The sequence below is a fragment of the Caretta caretta genome, chromosome 24, assembly GCF_965140235.1.
Source record: "Caretta caretta isolate rCarCar2 chromosome 24, rCarCar1.hap1, whole genome shotgun sequence".
Taxonomy (NCBI): Eukaryota; Metazoa; Chordata; order Testudines; family Cheloniidae; genus Caretta; species Caretta caretta.
In genome coordinates, this window is record NC_134229.1 from 10,748,162 (window position 1) to 10,774,010 (window position 25,849).

Consider the following 25,849-nt stretch of genomic DNA (forward strand, 5'->3'; position numbering starts at 1 on the left):
CTGGACACAATATTCCAGTTGAGGCCTAATCAGCACGGAGTAGAGCGGAAGAATTACTTCTTGTGTCTTGCTTACAACACTCCTGTTAATACAGCCCAGAATGATGTTTGCTTTTTTTACAGGAGTGTTACTCTGTTGTCTCATATTTAGCTTATGATCCACTATGACTCCCAGATTCCTTTCCACAGTGCTCCTTCCTAGGCAATCATTTCCCATTTTGTATGTGTGCAACTGATCGTTCATAAGAATGGCCATACTGGGTCAGACCAAAGGTCCATCTAGTCCAGTACCATGTCTTCTGACAGTGGGAGGGAATGAGAAGAACAAGTAATAATCAAGTGATCCATCCCCTGTTGCCCATTCCCAGCTTCTGGCAAACAGAGGCTTAGGATCATAGAATCATAGAATATTAGGGTTGGAAGGGACCTCAGGAGGTCATCTAGTCCAACCCCCTGCTCAAAGCAGGACCAATCCCCAACTAAATCATTAGGGACACCATCCCTGCCCATGCTGGCTAATAGCCATTGATGGACCTATCCCCTGTGAATTTATCTTGTTCTGTTATAGTCTGGGCCTTCACAACAACCTCTGGCAAAGAGTTGCACAGGTTCACTGTGCGTTGTGTGTTGTGTGAAGAAATACTTCCTTCTGTTTATTTTAAACCTGCCTATTAATTTCATTTGGTGACCCCTAGTTCCTGTGTTATGAGAAGGAGTAAATAACACTTCCCTATTTACTTTCTCCACACCAGTCATGATTTTATAGACCTCTGTCATATCTCCCCCTTAGTTGTCTTTTTTCCAAGCTGAAAAGTCCCACTCTTATTAATCTATTCTCATACAGAAGCCATTCCATACCCCTAATCATTTTTGTTGCCCTATTCTGAACCTTTTCCAATTCCAAAATATCTTTTTTGAGATGGGGCGACCACATCTGCACGCAGTATTCAACATGTGGGCATACCATGGATTTATATAGAGGCAATATGATAGTTTCTGTCTTATTATCTATCCCCTTCTTAATGATTCCCAACATCCTGTTTGCTTTTTTGACTGCCGCTGCACATTGAGTGAATATTTTCAGAGAACTATCCACAATGACTCCAAGATCTCTCTCTTGAGTGGTAAACATGACACACTTTAATGGATTAAAAGTTGGCTAACTGGTAGGTCTCAAAATTTAGCTGTAAATGGGGAATCATCATCAAACAGGTGTGTTCCCTGTGGGGTCCTGCAGGGACTGGATCTTGGCCCTACGCTATATAACATTTTTATCAATGACCTGGAGAAAACATAAAATCACTGATAAAGTTTGCAGGTGATACAAAAATTGGGGGAGTGTTTATAAATGAAGAGGACAGGTCACTGATTCAGAGCTATCTGGATCACTTGATAAGCTTGGCAGAAGCAAACATTATGTATTTTAACATGGATAAATGTAAATGTGAACATCTGGAAACAAAGAATGCAAGCCATACTTACAGGATGTGGGACTCTGCCCTGGGAAGCAGTGACTCTGAAAAAGATTTGGGGGTCGTAGTGGATAATCAGCTGAACGTGAGCTCCCAACGTGACGCTATGGCCAAAAGAGCTAATGTGATCCTGGGAGGCATAAACGGGAATCTCGTGTAGGAGCAGAGAGGTTATTGTACCTCTGCATTTGGCACTGGTGCGACCTGTGCTTGAATACTGTGTCCAGCTCTGGTGCCCACAATGTTGATGTTGATGGCCACAATTAAGGATATTAATGAAATGGAGAAAGATCAGAGAAGAGCCATGAGAATGAATAAGGGATTAGAAAATATGCCTTATAGTGCTAGATTCAAAAGGCTGAATCTATTTATCTTAACAAAGAGAAGGCTAAGGGGGGACTTGATTACAATGTATAAGTATCTACATGGGGAACAAATATTTAATAATGGGCTGTTCAGTCTATCAGAGAAAGTTATAATATGATCCAATGACTGGAAGTTGAAGCTAGACTAATTCAGACTGGAAATCAGGTGTACATTTTTAATAGTGAGGGTAATTAACCACTGGAACAATTTACCAAGGGTCATTGTGGATCCTCTATCACTGACAATTTTTAAATCAAGACTGGATGTTTCTCTAAAAGCTTTGCTCTAGGAATTATTTGGGGGATCTAATTTGGATATAGATAGAGCCCTCTTTAATATTTTTAATGAAGTAAATACTAATGGAAACTGCGTGATCATGGGAGACTTTAACTTCCCAGATATAGACTGGAGGACGAGTGCTAGTAATAATAATAGGGCTCAGATTTTCCTAGATGTGATAGTTGATGGATTCCTTCATCAAGTAGTTGCTGAACCGACTAGAGGGGATGCCATTTTAGATTTGGTTTTGGTGAGTAGTGAGGACCTCATAGAAGAAATGGTTGTAGGGGACAATCTTGTTCAAGTGATCATGAGCTAATTCAGTTCAAACTGAATGGAAGGATTAACAAAAATAAATCTGCAACTAGGATTTTTGATTTCAAAAGGGCTGACTTTCAAAAATTAAGGAAATTAGTTAGGGAAGTGGATTGGACTGAAGAACTTATGGATCTAAAGGCAGAGGAGGCCTGGGATTACCTTAAATCAAAGCTGCAGAAGCTATCGGAAGCCTGCATCCCAAGAAAGGGAAAAAAATTCATAGGCAGGAGTTGTAAACCAAGCTGGATGAGCAAGCATCTAAGAGAGGTGATTAAGAAAAAGCAGAAAGCCTACAAGGAGTGGAAGATGGGAGGGATCAGCAAGGAAAGCTACCTTATTGAGGTCAGAATATGTAGGGATAAAGTGAGAAAGGCTAAAAGTCAAGTAGAGTTGGACCTTGCAAAGGGAATTAAAACCAATAGTAAAAGGTTCTATAGCCATATAAATAAGAAGAAAACAAAGAAAGAAGAAGTGGGACCGCTAAACACTGAGGATGGAGTGGAGGTCAAGGATAATCTAGGCATGGCCCAATATCTAAACAAATACTTTGCCTCAGTCTTTAAAAAAGCTAAAGAGGATCTTAGGGATAATGGTAGCATGACAAATGGGAATGAGGATATGGAGGTAGATATTACCATATCTGAGGTAGAAGCGAAACTCAAACAGCTTACTGGGACTAAATCGGGGGGCCCAGATAATCTTCATCCAAGAATATTAAAGGAATTGGCACTTGAAATTGCAAGCCCATTAGCAAGAATTTTTAATGAATCTGTAAACTCAGGGGTTGTACCGTATGACTGGAGAATTGCTAACATGGTTCCTATTTTTAAGAAGGGAAAAAAAAGTGATCTGGGAAACTACAGGCCTGCTAGTTTGACATCTGTAGTATGCAAGGTCTTGGAAAAAAATTTTAAGGAGAAAGTAGTTAAGGACATTGAAGTCAATGGTAAATGGGACAAAATACAACATGGTTTTACAAAAGGTATATGGTGCCAAACCAACCTGATCTCCTTCTTTGAGAAAGTAACAGATTTTTTAGACAAAGGAAACGCAGTGGGTCTAGTTTACCTAGATTTCAGTAAGGCGTTTGATATGGTGCCACATGAGGAATTATTAGTTAAATTGGAAAAGATGGGGATCAATATGAAAATTGAAAGGTGGATAAGGAATTGGTTAACAGGGAGACTGCAGCGGGTCATACTGACAGGTGAACTGTCAGGCTGGAGGGAGGTTACCAGTGGAGTTCCTCAGGGATCGGTTTTGGGACCAATCTTACTTAATCTTTTTATTACTGATCTCAGCACAAAAAGTGGGAACGTGCTAATAAAGTTTGCGGGAGGTATTGCCAATTTGGAGAGAGACCGGGATATCCTACAGGAAGATTTGGATGACCTTGTAAACTGGAGTAATAGTAATAGGATGAAATTTAATAGTGAGAAGTGAAAGGTCATGCATTTAGGGATTAATAACAAGAATTTTAGTTATAAGCTGGGGGCGCATCAATTAGAAGTAACGGAGGAGGAGAAGGACCTTGGAGTATTGGTTGATCACAGGATGACTATGAGCCACCAATGTGATATGGCCGTGAAAAAAGCTAATGCGGTCTTGGGATGCATCAGGCGAGATATTTCCAGTAGAGATAAGGAGGTTTTAGCACTGGTGAGATCTCATCTGGAATACTGTGTGCAGTTCTGGTCTCCTATGTTTAAGAAGGATGAATTCAAACTGGAACAGGTACAGAGAAGGGCTACTAGGATGATCCGAGGAATGGAAAACCTGTCTTATGAAAGGAGACTCAAGGAGCTTGGCTTGTTTAGCCTAACTAAAAGAAGGTTGAGGGGAGATATGATTGCTCTCTATAAATATATCAGAGGGATAAATACTGGAGAGGGAGAGGAATTATTTAAGCTCAGTACCAATGTGGACACAAGAACAAATGGATATAAACTGGTCATTGGGAAGTTTAGACTTGAAATTAGACGAAGGTTTCTAACCATCAGAGGAGTGAAGTTCTGGAACAGCCTTCCAAGGGAAGCAGTGGGGGCAAAAGACCTATCTGGCTTCAAGATTAAACTCTATAAGTTTATGGAGGAGATGGTATGATGGGATAACATGATTTTGGCAATTAACTGATCTTTAAATATTCATGGTAAATAGGCCCAATGGCCTGTGATGGGATGTTAGATGGGGTGGGATCTGAGTTACTACAGAGAATTCTTTCCTGGGTATCTGGATGGTGAATCTTGCCCATATGCTCAGGGTTTAGCTGATTGCCATATTTGGGGTTGGGAAGGAATATTCCTCCAGGGCAGATTGGAAGAGGCTTTTTCACCATCCTCTGCAGCATGGGGCACGGGTCACTTGCCCGAGGATTCTCTGCTCCTTGAAGTCTTTATAGCCAAGCTGGATGGAAAATCTCTCTCCCAGCTACAGGTTCCTGCAGTCCCCTAGTGAACAGACTTGCTCCCTGGGTATTACACTGACCCTGCTCTCTCCAGGATCAAGCCATGGATGAGTTTCTATTCAGCATGTCCTTGCGCAGGGTCATGCCTGGCTGGGAAGCACTGAGCTAGGCGAGCAGGACAGGCAGAGGGCACTTCCTGCGGGTCAGTCCCTGGGGACAAGGGTTGTACATAAAGCCATTTTAATGAAAGACTCTCAAAGACAAACCATGTAGCAAATGCAACCTTTATTGGCAGCAGGGCGGACTAGCCCAATTGTCACAAGTCCCACTGGGTCAGATCCTCCATGCACAACAGCCAAGCTGGCAACCCCCTGGGATGGATACCTGAGAGGCACAGACCCATCATAGGAATTAACAGAGATCAGGGCTGCTGCCCGGGCCCCTCAGCAAATCATCTGGTCGCGACGCCTCACTAGGCAGCAGCAGCACTAGGCAGACCCAGAGCATTTTCCTCCTTCTCTGCTCTGGCTTGTCAGTCCCAATGCAGAGGGCATCAGCCAGGGACAAGCTTCATTCCATGCCCTACATGCCAAGCAGGGGAGTGAAGGGTTAACGAGGCAGTCAGGCTCCCCGAGGCTGGGCCAGGGGATGGGCTGGGGTCTCTCGCAGGTCACAGGTGGGGAACATTTTCATAAATGTCATTGGCGGGTAGGGATCCCCCTTCTGGAGACCTCACTCCTGCGGCTGACTCCCAGGTGGGCTTGGGGTCCGCAAGCACAGAGTAGCTGACATAGTATTCCTCCTGGAAAGGGCACATGGACAGTGAGTGAGGTGACAGAGGCAGACAAAGGTCAGAGAGAGCAGCAGGGAGGGAGCAGCAGAACAGGGGGTGTTGCACTTACGTTGTCCCTTGACAGAATTCCCTTGGGTTTATCTGCAAGAGAAACAGGAGGGGATCAGGACTAGGCATTAACTTTCACCCCTTCACCAGCAGTCCAGCCCCTCAGTGACCAGCCCCAGCTGTGGGATGGGTGTGAGACACAAAACTGAGGTGCTCGGGATCCCAAGACTCTGCCCCCTGGCACTGGCCAGATCCCAGCCTGGGGAGTTACATCCACCGACATAAACGCTAAGCAGGGTGAACCTGTTCAAGATGTCAGAGCCGTGCACTGCCAGCCCACCACCTGCTTCTGGAACCAAGTTCTGAGCAAGCCTTTGAAGGGTCTCTAAAGCCGAGATCACTTTTCCCATTCTTCCCATCCATCCAGTGGTTCACAGTCATGCTGGAAGGGCATAATGAGTGGGATCCCACAGGGATCAGTTCTGGGTCTGGTTCTGTTCCATATCTTCATAAATGATTTAGATAATGGCATAGAGACTACACTTATAAAGTTTGCAGATGATACCAAGCTGGGAGGGGTTGCAAGTGCTTTCGGGGATAGGATTAAACTGCAGACTGATCTGGACAAACTGGAGAAATGGTCTGAAGTAAATAGGATGAAATTCAATAAGGACAAATGCAAAGTACTCCACTTAGGAAAGAACAATCAGTTGCACACACACAAAATGGGAAATGACTGCCTAGGAAGGAGTGCTGCAGAAAGGGATCTGGGGGTCATAGTGGACCACAAGCTAAATATGAGTCAATAGTGTAAAGCTGTTGCAAAAAAAAGCAAACATCCTTCTGGGATGTATTAGCAGGAATGTTGTAAGCAAGACACGAGAAGTAATTCTTCCACTCTACTCCGCGATGATTAGGCCTCAACCGGAGTATTGTGTCCAGTTCTGGGCACCACATTTCAGGAAAGATGTGGACAAATTGGAGAAAGTCCAGAGAAGGGCAACAAAAATGATTAAAGGTCTAGAAAACATGACCTATGAGGGAAGATTGAAAAAACTGGGTTTGTTTAGTCTGGAAAAGAGAAGACTGAGAGGGGACATGAGAACAGTTTTCAAGTATGTAAAAGGTTGTCACAGGAGGAGGGAGAAAAATTGTTTTTCTTAAGCTCTGAGGACAGAACAAGAAGTAATGAGCTTAAATTGCAGCAAGGGAGGTTTAGGTTGGACATTAGGAAAAACTTCCAAATTGTCAGGGTGGTTAAGCACTGGAATAAATTGTCCCGGGAGATTGTGGAATCTCCACCATTGGAGATTTTTAAGAGCAGGTTAGACAAACACCTGTCAAGGATGGTCTAGATAATACTTAGTCCTGCCATGAGTGCCCGGGACTCAACTAGATGACCTCTCAAGGTCCCTTCCAGCCCTATGATTCTATTCCTCATGTTTGCGTTTGCCTCGGTGCTTCTAGATTCTGATGGGAAATGGAGACACAGGAGCCAAAACGCCAAAGGAAACACCACTCCCACAGTATTCCAGGCCTGAGCCGGATGCCAGGAGAGCCAGAAACCTCAGGAGAAATTTCCACCCAACAGATTCAGAAAAGCATCCCAATTCCAGCCCGTGAGATTCACCCAGCTCAGTATTTCCTGCTGGTTTAAAGGGACATGTTCAACTTGCAAATCACATTTATCTGCTGGTTTTGTAGTTATGACATTATGAGTAACACCTGAGATGACTGAAACTGTAAGAAGTTAGTGTAGAGAAAGTACTTTTTTCCATTTTTTGTGTTTATTTTATCATTTGACAGTGTGATACTCTGGCTACATGGGCTGTGTCCCCCCTACTAATGCCTCCTCCACACAGAGGACAAGAGCCTACTACTGCTACCAGCTTATGGACTTACTCTTTTAGGTCAAATGATAGAGGCCCATGCTTTTACTGCTAAAAGTCTCAGGTTCAAACTACACTGATGAGCCATGACTGGGGTTACTCAAACAGTAATTTCCTTGAACAATCAGTCAAGCACAGAAGAAAATGACTAACTAAGCAGACCCCCTTTAACATCAACAGGGAAGCACAGAATCCCTCTTCCTTTCGACTCGGGATGCACTGTTTAAAGGGGGCTCTCCCCCAAAACAGAATTGTTTGAAATTAGTCAATTTAAAAAAATTCAAGTTGACAGCGTCCCTTTAAGTGACTCGGATGTGGTATTCCCCGGCTTCCTGTCTTTCACTGTCCTGCCCTGTCGCTGTGCCATTTACACAGCTAGCACTACTCCCAAGGGGATGGATTTCTAGGGTGGGTGGAGAGAAGTGATCTGTACGGGTGAAATACACCCTGTGTTGCCTTTTAGGTTGTAAATGCGACTTGGGGTGCCCAAGCCGTGTGTGGAGGGAATTCCTCCCTCAAGGAACACATCCCTGCTGATCATCTGCTGTGTTCATTCTGCCCCTGTACACACACAGACAGAAGTCAGTGGCACAATCTAGACAACCAGATTCCAGGATTGTTTCTGTGTCACTCTGAAGCCTCGAGTGTCTGTTGAGTCAGAGTGAGGCCACGGAAACAGCTACAAGCAGGAGCAAGAGCTCTTTGTTCTTCAGAATTTCACCAGGGTCAAATCACTGCAAATCACAGTCTGTTACCGTCCATTTTTCAGTTCTCAGCCACTTCAGGCTTTTTACACTTTACGAATTACACCTGTATACCTGCACGGGCTTTCACCTGGGACCAGTTAATTGGCCTGCAGAGTCGCAGAGCAAGTGAGTGAAACGTTAGCTGCATCTGCCTGTCTCATCCCTTACATCTCTATTAAATCCTTTCTTGCCTCTTGAGGCAAGACACCGTCTTGTTCCACTCACCCACACTTCTTTTCTTGATGTTGACAACTGTATACTCCACAGCTCCACTCTCCGGCTCCAGGGGACACACTGTGAAAACAAAGCCACATCTCACGTATGCCTTGTGCCCCTAGAGCAAGCGCCGGCGCTAGGCACCATCTGCTCTTCCTGCAGCTGCTATAGTGTGCCTGCTGCCCACTCCCGGAGGGCATCCCAGCAGCACGCCGACTTGCCACATTTCATTGGGATCCGACCAGGCTACAGCCACCTGGTGCCAGGTTGGAGCCAGCTCCCTGAAATGGTGCAAACTGTCTTCCCACCACAGCCCCATGCCAGGGATTGTGGGATAGGTACTCAGTGGGCGTTGCGATTGAAAGGATGGCATTAGTGGGGACGTGCAACAGCTCAGCATGACCCAGCATGGACACACTGAGCTGTTTGCACCCAAACGGGCTCAGTTCCAAGGGGTCGGCTCAGTTCTCTGGCGCTGAGGGTTCTCAGCCAGGGATGCGCTCATTGCTCACTGGATTGCGGGGCAGGGTCCCAGCTGGGAGGGATCGGGGCTCCGAGGGGCCCAGTATGGAAATGGAGACCCCAGCCTGGGGAAGGCAGAGAATGCTGCTCTAGTGCAGACGAGGCCAACAAGGCCCTGGTATTAACCACACACTGGTATTAACCGTGGCTCCCTCGGAACAGCGGCCGGGGTCACAGAGCCATGTCTGACCAGTGCCTCCCAGCGGGGCCACAGGCTGTGTGGGACAATGGCAGAGATAGCTGCACAGCCATAGCACCAGGGCAGCTCTCCACAGCCTTGGCACCCCGTGCCCACGCCTCGGGGCAGGGGCACCGCCTCCTCTCTCTGGTGTCGGCCACAAGTAGGCCTCCAGCAGCATCATGTCTCCGGATTATTGCCCCTTACCATTGCCGTAAGATGGCTCCTCAGCATGGAGGCCCAAGCTCCCCAGTGGAGGAAGCCCCTGGCCAGGGGGTTCATGCTGGGCTGGGAGCCGTGTGTCCCTGGGTATAGGAAGACACAGTGAACACAGTGGAACAGGGCAGACATAGACCAGAGAGAGGAAGAGACGGCACGAGATGGAGAAGGCACGAAAACGCAGAGGGCCAGAGCTTGTACACACCGAGGGCAAGGCCAGGGCTTGAGTGTAATGAGAATGCAGCCCTGAACATTTCCAGGGGAAGAGGGGGAGGGGAGAGGGGTCCTGCGACTTTTGGATCCTGGGCCCTCCCCATCCTATCACTAAATGTGACTGTTGTATGAATCTAGTGTCAGAAATGCACCTGGCCCTCTGTGGCCACCCCATTCCTGACAGGCAAAAACCCTGAATAAGCCCTGCCAACTGAGCCATGCCCCTTTCGTAGAATCATAGAATCACAGAATATTAGGACTGGAAGAGACCTCAAGAGGTCATCTGGTCCAATCCCCTGCTCAAAGCAGGACCAACGCCAACTAACTTTGTAGAACCACATCCTTAATAAAGGCATATTGGCGTTCTTGGCTCCTCCCCTGCTGGGATTCTGTGCTGTAACCCCTTTTTTCTGGGACGGGGTCCTCTCCTGAGTGCCACAGGATTCTGGGGATGGATGAACAGACATCAGCCTGCTGGCCTCTGATCAGCCAGAGGTGCAGATTGTCTCGGAACAGGCAGAGAAGAGCTGTTTCCAAGCAATATGCTCCTGTGGAAACAGATATTTTGACTCCAAGACATAATCATAGAATCATAGAAGATCAGGGTTGGAAGAGACCTAAGGAGGTCATCCAGTCCAACTCCCTGCTCAAAGCAGGACCAACCCCAACTAAATCATCCCAGCCTGGGCTTTGTCAAGCCAAGCCTTAAAAACTCTAAGAATCGAGATTCCACCACCTTCCTAGGCAATCTACCAGACCACATGTTGTTGCTGCCCACCCTGTGACGAAGGTTACCGCTGGAAGCTGAGAACAGTGGAGAGGCTAGGAAAATCCAAGGAGCCAGCTTCAGTAATGAAAAACTGGTTCTTACATCGCATAACAAGCAGGCGGTGAGCGTGCTGTCTCCAACCGCTGAACAAGTGGGGACCCAAATATTCAGGAGCAATCTGTCACTTTGATGCCTCCCCTTTTGCCTCAAGGTGAGTCAAGTTGGGTACAAAAATATCATAGAATCAGAAATGTCAGGCTGAAGGGACCTTGAGAGGTCAACTACAGTCCACCACCCTGAGGCAGGACTAAGGAAACTAGACCATCCCTGGTAAGTGCTTGTCCAACCTGTTCTTAAACCTCCCAGAGTTTAACTCCCCTTAGAGATAGAAAAGTTGTCCTCGTATCGAAGCCAAATTTCTCTTGCTGCAGATTAAGTCCATTACATCTTGTTCTGCCTTCAGTGGCCATGGAGAACAATTGACCACTGTCCTCTTTATAACAGCCCTTAACATATATGAAGACTGATCTTTTCGGTCTTCTTTTTTCAAGCCTATACATGCCTAGTTTTTCTAACCTTTCCTCATAGGCCAGGTTTCTTGCTGTCCTCTGAACTCTCTCAATTTATCCATATCTTTCTTAAAGAATGGCACTCAAAATTGGACCCAGTACTTCATCTGAGGCCTCACCAGTGCTGAGTAAAGTGGGACAGTTACCTCACGTGTTTTGCATGCAACACTCCTGTTAATACCTCCCAGAATGAGATTTGCCATTTTTGCAAGGCATCACACTGTTGACACATTTAATTTGTGATCCTCTACAACCCCCAGATGCTTTTCAGGAGTTCTACTGCCTAGCAAGTTATTCCCCAGCCCTGGAGCACCCACTGAGTCGGTGCCTATGTTGGCCAAGATGGTCAGGGGTGCAACCCTATGCTCTGGATGTCCCTAGCTTCTGACTGTCAGAAGCTGGGACTGGACGATAGGGGTTGGATCACTCAATAACTGCCCTGTTCTATTCATTCCTTCTGGGGCACCTGGCATTGGCCACTGTCGGAAGACAGGATATTGGGCTAGATGGGCCATTGGTCTGACCCAGTATGACTGTTCTTATGTTCTATTGCTTCCCCCCATCAACTAGGCCAATAACTCTTTCAAAGAAGGAAATTAGGTTGGTATGGCATGACTTGTTCTTGACAAATCCACATTGGCTATTACTTATTATCCTTTTGTCTTCTAAGTTCTTACAGATTGGTTGTTTAATCATTTGTTCCAGTATCTTTCCAGGTATCGAAGTTAGGCTGATAGGTTTATAATTCCCCGGGTCCTCTTTGCTCCCTCTTTTAAAGGTAGGTGCCATGTTTGCCTTTCTCTGCTGCCCTATCCCTTGTGTGTCCTTCTGCACCAGCACAGTGTGGCTGTAAAACGCTGCTGCTCTGATGTGATGGCACTTTACACCCACATTGCACTGGGATCAATGACCCACAAGGTGCAAGGCAACGGAGAATCGGGCCCCAAAGCTTTCAGGTGGACGTGCTATATAGAGTCAGGTCCAGAGAGCCCACATAAAAAGGAGGGGAAGCAGCCTGGAGAGCCAAGAGCTGAAACCAATGGGTCACTTAATAATTAAATCATGACCCATTTAAATCAAAGCAACACTGAACCCATCCTTTCCCCTGCCCCAAACCCCAACATGCTTCACCCCGTCTGTGCCTGACTCACCTCTCCGGGGCATTGAAAACCATTCCTTCTGCAAAGCAAGTGAGAAAAAGGTGCATTAATCTCTCCAGACGTGTCACCTTGGCCATCAGGTCTGGGTCACTCTCAGGGGGAGTGAATGCAAGGCAGGGGGCATGGGTAATTCATTACAGGAGACAAGACACCAAATGTGACGGAAGGGATCAGCCTTTTCCCATTCAGGAGCCTCCTGGGCTAAAGCTGTGGGATGGGTTTGGCAAAAGGCCTAAATTACAGCAGAGCAAGCGTGGGGACAAAGGTCTAGAATTCATGGTGTGAATTTGGCAGGAAGACGGAATCCGCCCTGGCTCTGACCATTTCAAGCTCCCTTTCCCCGGGAGCGGCTGCATGGCCGAGACTCCCAGAGAAACTCAGAAACGGTTGTGAGTTTCCGAGCACCCGATGGATTGTGATAGCCGCACGCTGTGGAAGGAGCCACACACCTGCTTTCTTCCAGCACTTGAAGTAGAACACCAGAGCCGCAGCGACACCCATCAGGAACAGGAAGGAGACAGTCACAGGCACAGCCACCCGGGGGCTTGCGTGCTCTGGAGAAGACAAAGGGAACATGCCCAGATAAACACAGTGCTCCTGGAGAAGAGACTTCCTGACAGAAACCAACTGAGCCTGTTGAACCCCACCTCTGCCAGTGACCACAGGGCGCAGGGCCCAGTCCAATGGGCCAGGCCTCAGACCGGGAGCCAGGCACTTGAGTTCTCTTCAATTCTGCCTCTGATTCACTGTGTGGCCTTGGGCAGGTCCTGTCCCCATTCTGTGCCTCAGTTTCCCCATCTATATAAATCATAGATTTCAAAGCCAGATGGGGCCTCTGTGATCAAGTCTGACTTCGTGTACAGCACAGGCCCTTGAACCCCCAAAATAATTCCCATCTGAACGAGAGCATGGGGCCAGTGACCATGATCTGCTCTTTGGGATCTAGCAATGAGAAGCTCTGTTCTGGTCACTATTGTAAGGATCATCGGAGAGAACAGGGCCACCACCAACAATCAGAGCCCTTCCATTTCTGGGTAAGGACTAAGGTGCAGGAGGCTCAGATTTTAATCTCTGCCTCTGTAGCTTTGGTTCTGGGTCAGATCCAAACCCAGCTTCCTTCCATTCCAGTGTAGCTGGAATCTCATGGGAACAGCTGATCTTGTGAGAGCTCTGCAGCCTGTGTCTAAGTCTGCACGAGGCGAGCCCATCTGGTTTTGGTGTCATTGTGATGGCCACCATCTTGGCCGACACACCAGGCATTGGACTGGGAACCTCCAGAGCTGAGAGCAGGAGCTGCTATACCTTGAGCCAAGCCTCTCTAGCAGGAGCTGTACTGGACCCAGCTCCTCTGTGGACCAGGCCCAGAGGGGACACATAACACACACTGACCAGGGGGTTCCCCCTGGACATCCCATCCTGATGGGCAGCCCCGCCGGGGTCTGGAATCTGAATTACAAACCTGAAAGTGAACTGGACCTGAGTCTAGATCCCAGCCTGGCCTCTCTCTCCCCTGTCCCTGAGCCACATTTTACAGGTACCTTTCACGGCGATGGCCAGGATCTCGCTGGGGGCCTGGAAGACTCTCTGGGGGCTGAGCTGGTTGCTGGCAATGCACTGGTAATTCCCTCCATGGCCCAGCTGTATAGACCCGAAATGCAGCGTGTTCCCCACAGCCGTGGGCAGGCCAAGCCCCGAGACTGCAGCCAGCTCCTCAGCGTTGTGAAGCCACTTGAACAGGGGGGCGGTGCCGGACTCCACCGAGCAGCTGAGATTCAGGCTTTCTCCAGCCATGACCTCTGGCCCCATGCGATCCGCGATGATGGTGGCCCCGGACACGGGCACTGCAAGCACAAGGGAGACGGCCTGAGAGCAAGGCTGGGGGGTGGAGAGATGCTCCGTCACAGACACACCAGAAAGGGGTAACCCAGGCTGGGCCACACAGCAGAGAACAGGCTCCAGAGATAGTGGTGTCTGGACCTTGTCAACCCAAGGGGGCTCCCTAACCACAATGTGAGGATCGAGAGCAGAGTCCCGCAGCCCAGCGAGCCCATCCTGCCCACCACACAGAAGCACCAGGGCAGCACTGAGGAACCTACGTGTGGGAGGCAGGATGCTGCCATGTCCCGCTCCCCACAGTCACCACCGCAGCTCGTCCCACCATCACCCTGGTCTACAGGCAGAGATCCCGCCCTCCCACCCCCCCAGAGAGAGCATGTGGAGCCGGCGTACCGAGCACAGAGAGGTGGAAGGAGGCGCTGCGCTGGGGGCCACTGGCCATGCCATTATCAGCCTCGCAGAAGTAGGTCCCAGAATCCCGCTCAGACGTCACATTCAGAGCGAGGGATCCCGGCCCTTGGGAACTGACCGTCCTGTTCCCCAGAGCAGCCCCCTCGTGATGAAACTGATAGACGATGGGGGCCGAGCCGCGGGGTGACTCGCACCGGATCTCCACCACGTCCCCGATGGCGGCCCAGGCACTGGCCGCGCTGACGGTCAGGTGAGGCAGGGACACTGGAACTGACAGAGAATCGGGGCAGGTCAGGGCTCAGCCTGTACCTCAGGTTGCTGAGAGGAGGGGCGGGGAATTCACTAGGATTAGGAGCTCTCTGGGCGAGAGCATCTCCTGGCTCTGTGTCTGTGTAGTGCCCAGCGCTGTGGGCCGGGGACCTGGCTGGGCTTCTTGGCACTGCCCTGTACAGATATCAGGTCATTCGAAGGGAAGGACCATCGTGTTCTGAGGACCTGGCACTTCGGCCCATTTACCCCTCGTGTCACTGAGGCAGCAGGCTGCTCTAGGGTTGCCAACTTTCTAATCACACAAAACCAAACACCCAAGCCCTGCCCCTTCCCTGAGGCCCGCCCCCCGCCCCTTCCCTGAGGTTCTGCCCCCCACTCACTACATTCCCCCTCCCTCAGTGGCTCGCTATCCCCCACCCTCACTGGTTGGGGTGCAGAGGGACGTGAGGGCTCTATCTGGGGGTGTGGGCTCTGGGCTGGGGCTGAGGGGTTCAGGGTGTGGGAGGGGGCTGCAGGTTGAGGCAGGGGGTTGGGGTGCAGAGGGAAGTGAGGGCTCCATATGGGGGTGCGGGCTCTGGGGTGGGGCCGGAGATGAGGGGCTTGGGGTGCAGGAGGGGACTCCAAGCTGGGGGTTGGGGCAGAGGGATTCAGAGTGTGGAGGAGGTCAGGGCTGTGGGCTAGGGGTGCAGGCTCTGGGGTGGGGCTGGGATGAGGGGTTTGGGATGCAGGGGGGGGCTCCGGGTTGGATGGGGGCTCAGGGCTGGGGCAGGGGGTTGGGGTGTGGGGCTGGGGCACAGGCTTCCCTCCGGTAGCTCCCAGTCAGCGGCGCCGCTGGGCGGGGCTAAGGCAGGCTTCCTGCCTGTCCTGATTCTGCGCTGTGCCCAGGAAGCAGCCAGTTCCCAGGCGGAGGTGTGGCAAGTGGCTCTGCACGCTGCTCTCACCCACGGGCACTGCCCCCACATCTCCCATTGGCTGCAGGTTCCCGCGGGAGTGCAGAGCCAGTGCTCAGGGCAGGGACAGCGCGCAGAGCCCAGTGCCCCTCCCGCCTAGGAGCCGGACCTGCTGGCAGGGGCGAAACGCGGAGGCCCAGCCAGGCCCAGCCACCTCCCCAGCCAGCTGCGATCCCACTGGGCACAAGCGTACCCCACACCCACCAGCTTGGCGCTCTGGCCCCTCTAGTGGTGTCTGGGCCACGCCTAGTGGTGGCTGAGCCTGCTACAGCCGTGGCTGCCGAGCTGGGGCTTTCACCTCAGACAGGAGAGGCTTGCACATTTAGAGCCCAATCCCCAGTTCTCCCGGTTGCCAGCAGCCCACCCGAGGGCGCAGTGTAACATGCCCCATCTCTGCAGGGTGGGGAGGCTGGAAGTCGGCAGAGGTACCCCCCTGGGTCCGTGTGACGGGCCTCTCTGCCCTGTGGGGGAGTTTGACAAAAGTATTTCAACCAGCTCCATTCACAGCCTCGTGCGGAGGCCACATCCCTCCCTAGGGCTTCCAGCTGCTACAGCCATGGGCCTCGCCCCTCTCAGCAGGCCCAAGCCAGCAACAGTATCCCCCCAATGCCCCTCTGCTGACCTTATGCCTAAGGAGAGTCTCTCATGCTCACCCGGGCAGGGGTAAAGCCCCTGTCACCCCATCACTCAGCTGGGACCTGGCTCACCCTTCACAGCAACTTTCACCCCTGGGCTTGGTGCTGGGGCATTGCCGTTGGAGGCCATGCAGTAATACTCCCCCGTGTCGGTCTCCGTGGCTGCAGGGATCTCATAGACCAGCCTCTGTGAGACCTGAGTCTCTGTCCTCAGAGCCTGACTGGAGCCCTTCCGGTGCCAGGAGAAGGTGATTGGCCCCGTGCCCAGAGACACAGAGCAGTTCAGCACCAGCCGCTCCCCTTCCATCACCTGCCCCCCGAGGGGCTGGACCTCCATGGAGACTCCGGACACTGGGATTCCTGTGGGAGAGGGGGACAAAGGAGGGCAGGACGTGCTGCGGTGACCCAAGGGATGAGCTCGGTGCCATCTGGACAGATCAGCACTTCTGCCCCCAGGTAAGGATGGGGGTCCTGTGTGTAGAGCATTGATTTGGGGAGGGGACAGAATGCAGGGCCCAGGCCCACAACACTATGGGTCATGGGCCCACATGAAGTGTGTGGTAAATCTGCTCAGGTTTGCAAAGGCTAGTGTATATATTGCAAATGTTAGTGCAAAGGCTCGTCTTGAGCAGTGAAAGACAGTATATTCCTGAGGTACAAGGCTGGGAGCTGGGGGGATTTGGCTGGTGCCTTACTCTGTGTGATTCATGAGTGGCTCTGGGAGCATTCATGCAATCTAGTTTGGTGCGAGGCTCCACATGTTGTTGTGCTGAGTGATCACAGCACCTGAAGGGGTTTGCTGCTTGTCACTAGCAAAGCATTGTGAGAGACAGCCTAGGCTGGAGAGTTAGGGGGCTCAGTGGTCCCACAGTTCCAGGCTGCACCCTGGGGATCCCGTCACAGTCAGAACCTGCAGCTGGGGGATAATCTGCCCTCATAGCAGGACCCAGCCTGGTCGCTGATAGTCAAATCATCTTGAGCCCTGACACATGAGGGTTAATCTGCCTGCCAAAAACATGCCCAGATCCACTTTGCACCGTCAGTCAGTCTAGGCTCTGCCGTGATCCTGCTCTCACTGTGGCAAGGGGAGTTTTTCCATTGACTCCAATGGGAGAAAAACCAGGCTCTTTATCTGGGTCAGTCCCTCCTATCCCCTCAACTGGGTCAAAGTAGCAAATTAGAACAATCTAAGACAATGTCAACTGGCCTCTCTCCCTGAGGTCTCCAAGCCGTTGCTTTGGCATCAAGTTCTCTGCCAAGATTTCATTGTATCCAGGGCCAGATTCTCACACGAGCTCAGCCCCCAGCATCCCCCACCCTGGTCGGGTTCTCCCACGAGCTGACATGCTGTGCTCTTTTGGCCCTACGCGAGCAGAGCTGATTCAACTCCAGCCGCCGTTCCTGTGTCCTGGGGTCTGAAGCTCTATTTTGCATCATGGAATTTATCAGGGTCTTCCCTGCACCTCATATTTCAGCCTGCAAATGCCACTGGACTGTGGCAGGGGCAGGTTGGCCCCATGTGGGCTCAGAAGCCACAGAAAGCTCGGCATAGATTCCATGTAGTTTTCTTTCCATCCCAGATAGGTGGGAACCTTCAGAACCTGACCCCACCATCCCTGCCCCAGACACTCACGTTTAACAGCAATCTTTAACTTGGGACTCCATTTCCATACACTTGCGGTCACCGTCCGCACCACACAATGGTAATATCCTGAGTCCTGTAGCCCTGCCACTGGGATGTGGTAGTCAATGGAGCTCCTAGATCCTCCCAAGTCCCTGCCGTCTTTGTAGAAGAATCTCTGAAGCAATGTGTCCGATTTCTGGGGGTTGAGCTCTGTGACACACCTCAGGGTCACCGGGCTTCCTTCTATGGGGTCACCTGAGCCTGCTGCCCTCAGCACCGGAGACGAAAACAACTCTAGAAGCAGATCAAACTTGGTCACCAGCAGTGTTCAACGCCAGAGCCCAGGGTAGGCTTTGGAAACTACTGCATTTCAGACCGACAGACAGGGATCTACCCCCTGCCCATCCCTAAAATCTCCCATCACAATGAACCTGTTTCCCTGTGAGAGAACATTTCACTCTCATTTGGAGTCCTGATCCCCTGTAGCAGCCCGTCATTGACTTCCTGTTGGTTTTTAAAGCCTCTCACCACATCAGAACAGGCCTCCTTGGAGGGACCTTCTCCTGCTTTATCTCCCATCGTGGCAGCTGGGAGCTCCAGAGATGGAACTGCTGATCCTGCAATGCTGGACCAGGGGAGGTAGGGCCAGGACTCTGTGCAGATGGATGGGGAAGTCATGCCAGAGCAGGACCCCGGGCTGTTCTCTCTCCCTGTCAGCTCTCTGAGATTTGCGGGGGCTGGTTGTTTGTTGTGGTCTAAGGCTGGTTTCAGAGGTGGGGAGGGCAGGATTTCTGAGCCCACTTTGATATTTATTTATTGCTCCCGTTATTTAATAAATAACGTTGTTTGCGTTTGAATGCATGTTTTGTTCTTTGTCTTCTGAGGCCCCCCTGAGGGAGGAAGGTAGCAGGTGCCAGATGATCATTTGTGAGGAGCGGGAGGGAGAGCTCAGTGGTTTGAGCATTGACCTGCTAAACCCAGGGTTGTGAGTTCAATCCTTGAGGGGACCATTTAGGGATCTGGGGCAAAAATTGGGGATTGGTCCTGCTTTCAGCTGTGGGTTGGACTAGATGACCTCCAGAGGTTCCTTCCAACCCTGAGATTCTATGAGGTCATTATTAGGTATTGTCTTTCATTGTAGGTTTATCTAACCCCACTTGCTTTGCTCTGTGTAGACATACAGATATTAAAATATTTCTCAAACATACATTGTTAGCAGCTATGGCTCTTGCTCCTTCTTTGCAGAGGTGGATTAGGGGTTTGTGGGGCCCTGGACCAGAGCAAGTGGGGGCCCCTCCCCACCACTTCTGCCTGAAGTCACACTCCACCCCCACTCACCCGCCGGCACTCATGCTGGGGAGTGGGGTCGGGGCGTAGGGGCTTCCCCTGCTCCCCAGCAGGAGCACTGGTCGAGTGGGGGGAGCGGGTCAGGGCATGGGCGCACCCATTTTTCCAGGGGCCCCCCAATTGGCCCAGGCCCCTGAGCATGGGCCCCATTGGCCCAGTGGCTAATCTGCCACTGATTCTCTGCCCTTCTGTCTGCAGCAAATAAGATTGTCACCACTCACCCTTATGCATATTCCAAACCCTTAGCTTCTCCTCAGAGCTAAAGCCAATGAGAGTCAGTAGTCCCATCCCAACAGGTGGGACATCTTGTCTGGGGGGCATTAATTAGGCTAAAGTTAAAATACTCAGCTCCCAGGAAAGGAAGCTCTGGTCTATGATAAGGAATCTTCCAACCAAACCAAAGACTCCCATCATTCACTTGTGGCTGACTCCCATCTCTTTCAGTCTAGCTAAGGAAACCCCCTGCCAGGCGACTGACAGGAATAACTACTCCTTTTCTCATGCAGAGTGCCCTCTGTCTCCTATGTGTGAACCAAGGGCCAAGAAGGAGTATGGAAGCTGTGGGAGTTAAATCAACTAGAGCCAACTGACTGGGAGACCTGGAAAACTGAAGGTCAAATGGGATAAACCCCCTGTTTCCCCAAGAAATCCAAACTACCCTGCCTTCACCTCCAGCCCCACTGCACGTTTGTTTGCCTGATTTATCTCTGGGTGAATAATCTGTCTTGTTCCTCTGATACAATGTCTCATATTCAGCAGTCTCTCATTGGAGTCTGTTGCTTCTGATGAAGTGAGCTGTAGCTCACAAAAGCTTATGCTCAAATATATTTGTTGGTCTCTAAGGTGCCACAAGTACTCCTTTTCTTTTTGCGAATACAGACTAACACGGCTGCTACTCTGAAACCTGTCATATCCAATGATAATCCCTGGAAGATGTGACGTGAAAGGTATTAGATACAATCAAAGAATGTCTGACCCATGTCCATTGATTTAGAAGACTATAAGAGGTTGTTCATTTCCTTTCTAATGGGTTGCTGCGCTCTAGAAGTGACAACTATTGTATAGCACAAGCAAGAGACAGGAATGTTAAGAGGTATAAGCACGTAAAAGTGAGGAGCCCAGTCCATCGTCCAGGCTAATACTGAAATACAATCCATGGAACAAATGAAACCTTCTGACTAACAGGAGCATCGAAGAGACAAGGTGGGGGAGGTAATATCTCTTATTGCCTCAACTTCTGTTTTTGAGAGAGACAAGCTTTCATGCTTACAATTCAGCGCACTGAATTCCCCAATAACAACTATGTGGGTGAAATGAGACAATCACACCACCAGGGGTGGGGAACCTTTTTTCTCTCTGGGGCCACTGACCCACAGAAAAACTCAGTTGTGGGCCACACACAGCCCCGCGGGGGAGCACAGAGGCTTGGGGCTTCCCGTAGGCTCCAGGGTGGGGCTAGAAATGAGGGATTCAGGGTGTGGGAAGGGGCTCTGGACTGAGGCAAGGGGTTGGGGTGCAGGAGTGGGTGAGGGCTCCGGCTGGGGGTGCGGGCTCTGAGGTGGGGCTGGGAATGAGGGGTTTGGAGTGCAGGAGTGGGCTTAGGGCTGGGGTAGGGGTTTGGGGTATGGGAGGAGGTTCGAGGTGCTGGCTCCAGGAGGGAGTTTGGGTGTCGGAGGGGGCTCAGGGCTGGGGCAGGGAGTTTGGGCTGCGGGCTCAGGCCATGCGGCACTTACCTCAAGTGGCTCCCAGCCGGTGGTTCAGTGGGGCTCCAGGAAGCAGATGGCCTGTCCGGTCTGTAGGCAGAGGCACGGCCAGGCGGCTGCCCCCACAGCTCCATTGGCTGCAGTTCCCGGCCAAAGGGAGTTGCAGAACCAGCGCTGAGGGCAGGGGCAGCACGCGGAGCTTCCCTGATCACCCCTTTGCCTTGGGGCCACAGGGACATGGTGGCTGCTTCCAGGAGCTTGCCACAGGCCAGAGACTTGCCACAAGCCAGATGAAATTAAGCAGTGGGCCAGATCCAGCCCACGGGCTGTAGGTTCCCCACCCCTGCACTACGCTCTCAAATGAACTCACACAGAAACATGACAGAAGACAAAAAAGCGCTATCACCTGTGGGTGAACACGTTTCACAGAACGATCACTGCATATCTGACCTCTCAGTCCTTGTCCCCAAAGGAAACCTGCACAACACCTTCAAAAGATGAGCCTGGAAACTTCAATTCAGAACTTTGCTAGACACTAAAAATCATGGACTGATAGAGACACTGGATTTATGGCTTATTACAAGAATCTACAACACCCTAACCTCCCCCCTACAGTTTCCTCCCCCTATGACAGAAGGGGTGTTAACTGGCCACTTCCCCTTGAATGGTCCCTTGAAATGTGTTAATTCCTGATGCTAAACAATCTGTCCCACCTTATATTTAGCTGTGACACTTTCGGTACCTTTCCCAGACCTGGCGAAGAGCTCTGTGTGGTTCGAAAGCTCGTCTTTCTCACCAAGAGAAATTTGTCCAATAAAAGCAACTATTTCACCGCACTCCTTGTCTCTCTAATATCCTGGAGGGACCAACAAGGCTCCACTGCATAGGAGCATCCAAGAAATTTGTCATGTCCCAACACCATCTGCTGGATACTGATGGAAGCACTGAAAAATGGAGAGCTGAAATCTGAGTGCCTGTTTACCAGGGCCAGATAGAAATAAGAGGGGCTATACTCTGTGAGCACATGTGGACCTCAAAGCTTTGCTAAACCCCCATGTGGGAAAGACTCTCTCCCCTCTCCCACACATCATGGTCACAGCATGAAGCAGAGTTGACTGAACCTAACAATAAACTGCTGAATCCAGAAGTGTGACCGGACGCCCAGACCAGCTGGGTGGAAAGGACTCTCCCCTATGTCAGGGTTACCGGGGTCAGGAGAAGTGGTGAGATTTCATTTCAAATATGTGTTTCTCCTGCTATTCTTGAATATGACAAACTGCAGATTAGCTGGTTGAGTCTGCGTTCTTTAGTGAGCCCTCACTAACTAATGCCATGCGCCAGGGGTCTCTGACCTAAGCCCAGGCAAACTGGCCTAAGAGAGATTTAAAACAATACCTTTACGCAATCACTTTTGGTATTTTAAATTTGTGCCTTTCACACCAAACTATTTAACTAGCAGGGCCACACGCTGAGCCTTATAAGTGCCTTCGAGACAAAGCGTACCCTTCCCCCTTGGAGAAATCCTGGAAGTGTGAGAAATGTATCAGAGGGACTAAAGAACTGATGAATGTAAATAAATGTCATAAGAAATTTTGGTGATCTGTGCTCTTCCTCGGTACACCTGCTGAGCCTCAATGCTAGTCTATGACAGTTGTAAGAGTGTATTGGTGTGTTCAGTGCATGCCTAGAACACTGGTTGTGTGTACACTTGACTGGTGCCGTGTTAATGGTAGACTGGTGTGGTCCGGAGTGAATTAATAAACTGTTGATTGGTTAAGAATAACCCAAGTGACCTGTTCTGAGAAATACTGGCCCAGGTAAAAGCTGACCTGAAAAGAACCTAGCATTACAATGAGTAAGCTAAGCGCTCATGGGACTCTGTAGAAGGGGTTATCCTGTTTAGGTTCCATTCCAATACTGGCTACAGCTCTTATCACATTGGCAAATCGAGTCTGTTAGATTTCAGCTTTAAAATCAAACTGGCACCTTGGCACGTTCCTAAAATGGATCCATTTTACGCTGACGCCCGTCCCTGCCTGCTGCGCTGTAACGCTCCTGTTCCTACAGCTAGAGATAAAGGGCCCGATTCTGACCTCACTTACCCCTGGGGACGTCAGTTGTAGCAGCCAGTGCAGCTACGCCAATGTCAAAGCAAGGGGAGACCAGATTTTGGACTAAAGTCACTTGGCCAAATTATGATTCTCCTAATGGCAGCTAGGTAAAGGCAAAGCCTTCCCCGCCAAGGAAGCTGGAGCAGGATGTCCACTGCTTATTGTATGAAGAAAGAGGTGCCGGACTCAAGCAATAGTGACGGGGTCCTCTGCACCACATGACCTCGCACACACCATACGTGGGAGGTCACACCTTGCACCACTGACAGAAGATGCACCAGGCTCAGCTCTGAGTATGTCCTGTGTGCTGAGACTGCCCCCTCTCTGCCCAGCCCCCCACTCACAAAAATTCCTCACCTTGGACAGAAATAGACACCACAGGAGAAATTTTTTCAGAAATCATGAATATAGTTTTCATTGATCCTGTGCAGTGATATTTGCCACTGTCACTTGTCTTTGCTTGTTTGATGGACAGCTCTGAGTTCACATAGGGTGGAGTAATGTATGCTTCATTTCTGTAATATTTTATCCCAGATACCTCTGCTCCCTTCCATCCGTAGCACCTCAGGTGCAGCGGGTCCCCTTCGAACACAGCATAGTAAGGGGCCTGGAGAATCAGCCACTCTGAAAGAGAGACACCGAGAGCTAATGGCGGGTTACTGCATGGCCCAACAGGGCCCGTGCCCAGGGGCCCCAGCCAATTTGGGGCCCACAGAAAAATCTCCCCCTGCCATGGCCATGGGGCTGGAGGAGCTCTTGCTGCCCGCCGTGGCCCCAAGGCACAGAACTTCTCCAGTCTCGGGGCCGCAGGGTGGGGGGGAAATGAGGGGTGGACGGAGGGGTGGAAAGGAACAAGCAGGGGGAGGCGCCATGGGGGAAGGGTGGAATGGGACAGGGCCATGGGCGGAATGGGTGGGGGCTGCAGGGGGAAGGGACAAAGCTGGGCTGGGTGTGGAATGGGGGCAGGGCCATGGCAGAAGGGGCTGGGCCACTGCTCCAGCACCGGGCTCCTCCCCCCGACTTGCTCCAGCCCAGAGCTCCAGGAGACCTTAATCCGCCTCTGCTGAGAGCAGGAGCTCCAGGAGATCATGGCACCAGGGAACTCAGTGCGCTCAGTTCTGCAGGCTGTGGGCTGCAAGTCACACTCACCCTTTGCAGGGAGGGAGAGAGAGAGTCAGGCAAAAAAGTTCCCCAGGCCGCAGGTAAAAGTGAACCACAAGAAAATCCTTTCTAGCCAAGAGAAAGACAGACATTAAGTTGCCCTGGTAAGGAGGGGCAGGCGTGCCAAAGAACCGCAAGAGGGGTGAGTCCAGGCTGAGCGAGGGGGAGGCAGGAGACAGGGTCAGGGCTCTGGAGAGAGAGCTCGGGAGGGAAACAGCATCAGAGGAGGTGGGATAGCAGCTCCCAGAGGGGGAAGGAGGGGGCTGTGCCCGCTGGCCTGCAGCGTGGAATTTGGGAGCAAACCCAGATTCTATTGACTGATCCCCCACCACAGCCCAAGCCAGGAGCAGCCTCCCCAGGCTGCAGGGACGGGAGCATGCCTGCCCCACTGCTGCTCCGGCTCCAGTGAGCTGGGGGCAGGTGCCCCAAGGCCTTTCTCCTGCAGCCAGGGAGGCCTTCACGTAGGGTGTGACCACCCGTCCCTTATTTTAAGGAACACCCCTTGACCATTTGAAATATTAAATTGAAGCTTACGACAATTGCACTGTATTCCAGAGGGCAGGAGAAATGTACACGTGGGAGAACAACATGCTCTGCTAAGGGAAATGGTGTTTTCTTAAATTGTCCCTTATTTTTCATGTAGTTTTCCCTAATTTCCATCCAATAAAAGTGGCCACCTGACCTGCAGGCTAGATCCCTGCCAGACCCCGAGTGGAGCTGTGGGCAGGTAGCTGGCAGCATCTCCCTCCACTCACTGCTTCAGGAGCTGGGTTTGCCCCACTGCAGAGTGGGCAGCAGCTCCACAGGGCCCCACAGGTCAGAGCAGAGCAGAAAGGCTTCAACCTGCTGTTACGTGACTCACTTTCAGAAATGGTCAGCAGAACGGGGTCGCTTTGCCCGGAGCCAGGAGCCTTGCACTGGTATCTACCTGCATCACTCATCTTTGTCTTTTCAATTCTGAAGCTGTTTTTTACTGTGTTTCTGAATGACTTGTTGTTGTGATACCATGAGAAATTCCGTCCAGGAGAGCGGGATGTGCTGCACGTCAGAGTAACGCTCTGCCCCGTAAACACTGTGCTCCATGGAGGGTTAAGGGTCAGCGTGGCCTTTTGTGCAGTCGCTGTAGGGCCGGCAGAGAGGGAGGAGACAACAGGACAGAGCTGATCTCAGGGTAAAGGAGGAGATGAGCCCCATGGCCTCAGCACGGGAGGCTGGAGCCAGGGAACTGCGCAGGGGTACGCTCTAGGCTGGGATTGCCAAAGGGGTTAGGCACCTGACTGCCTAGGCAGTGCCCCTGGTTATCAAGTATTGTTTAGCACTGGGGAGAGGGCGATGTTACGGTAGTGCCTCATGGCATCCAAGTCCTGTTTAGCATTAGGGGGTAGTGGGATAATGTCCCAGTGGCGCCCCCTTGGTACCCAGGTACTGTCTAGTACTAGGGGCAGTAGGATAGTGTCACAGCAGCACCCCCAGTAGCCAGGTATTGTCAGGTACTGTGGAGCAGTGGGGTAATGTCACAGCAGCCCCCCATACCCAGGTAGTGTCTGGTGGTAGGGGGCAGTGGGGTAATGTCACAGCAGACCCCGTAGCCGGGTACTGACTGGTGATAGGGGGCAGTGGGGTAATGTCACAGCAGACCCC

At 51.0% G+C, this 25,849-nt stretch overlaps 1 protein-coding gene across 1 annotated transcript; it reads right to left on the bottom strand.

The window, feature by feature from the left end:
* Positions 1 to 5,106: 5,106 nt before the first annotated feature.
* FCRL6 (Fc receptor like 6) lies at positions 5,107 to 25,213 on the bottom strand. Its single transcript, XM_048828820.2, has 12 exons — positions 25,071 to 25,213; positions 23,405 to 23,671; positions 17,896 to 18,180; positions 16,335 to 16,622; positions 14,390 to 14,677; positions 13,699 to 14,001; positions 12,610 to 12,714; positions 12,152 to 12,179; positions 9,438 to 9,535; positions 8,540 to 8,608; positions 5,741 to 5,772; positions 5,107 to 5,640 (listed from the first exon to the last, which is right to left on the bottom strand). The coding sequence occupies exons 1-12, from the start codon at positions 25,147 to 25,149 to the stop codon at positions 5,509 to 5,511; spliced, it is 1,974 nt and encodes a 657-aa protein (XP_048684777.2). The 5' UTR covers positions 25,150 to 25,213; the 3' UTR covers positions 5,107 to 5,508.
* Positions 25,214 to 25,849: the final 636 nt, after the last annotated feature.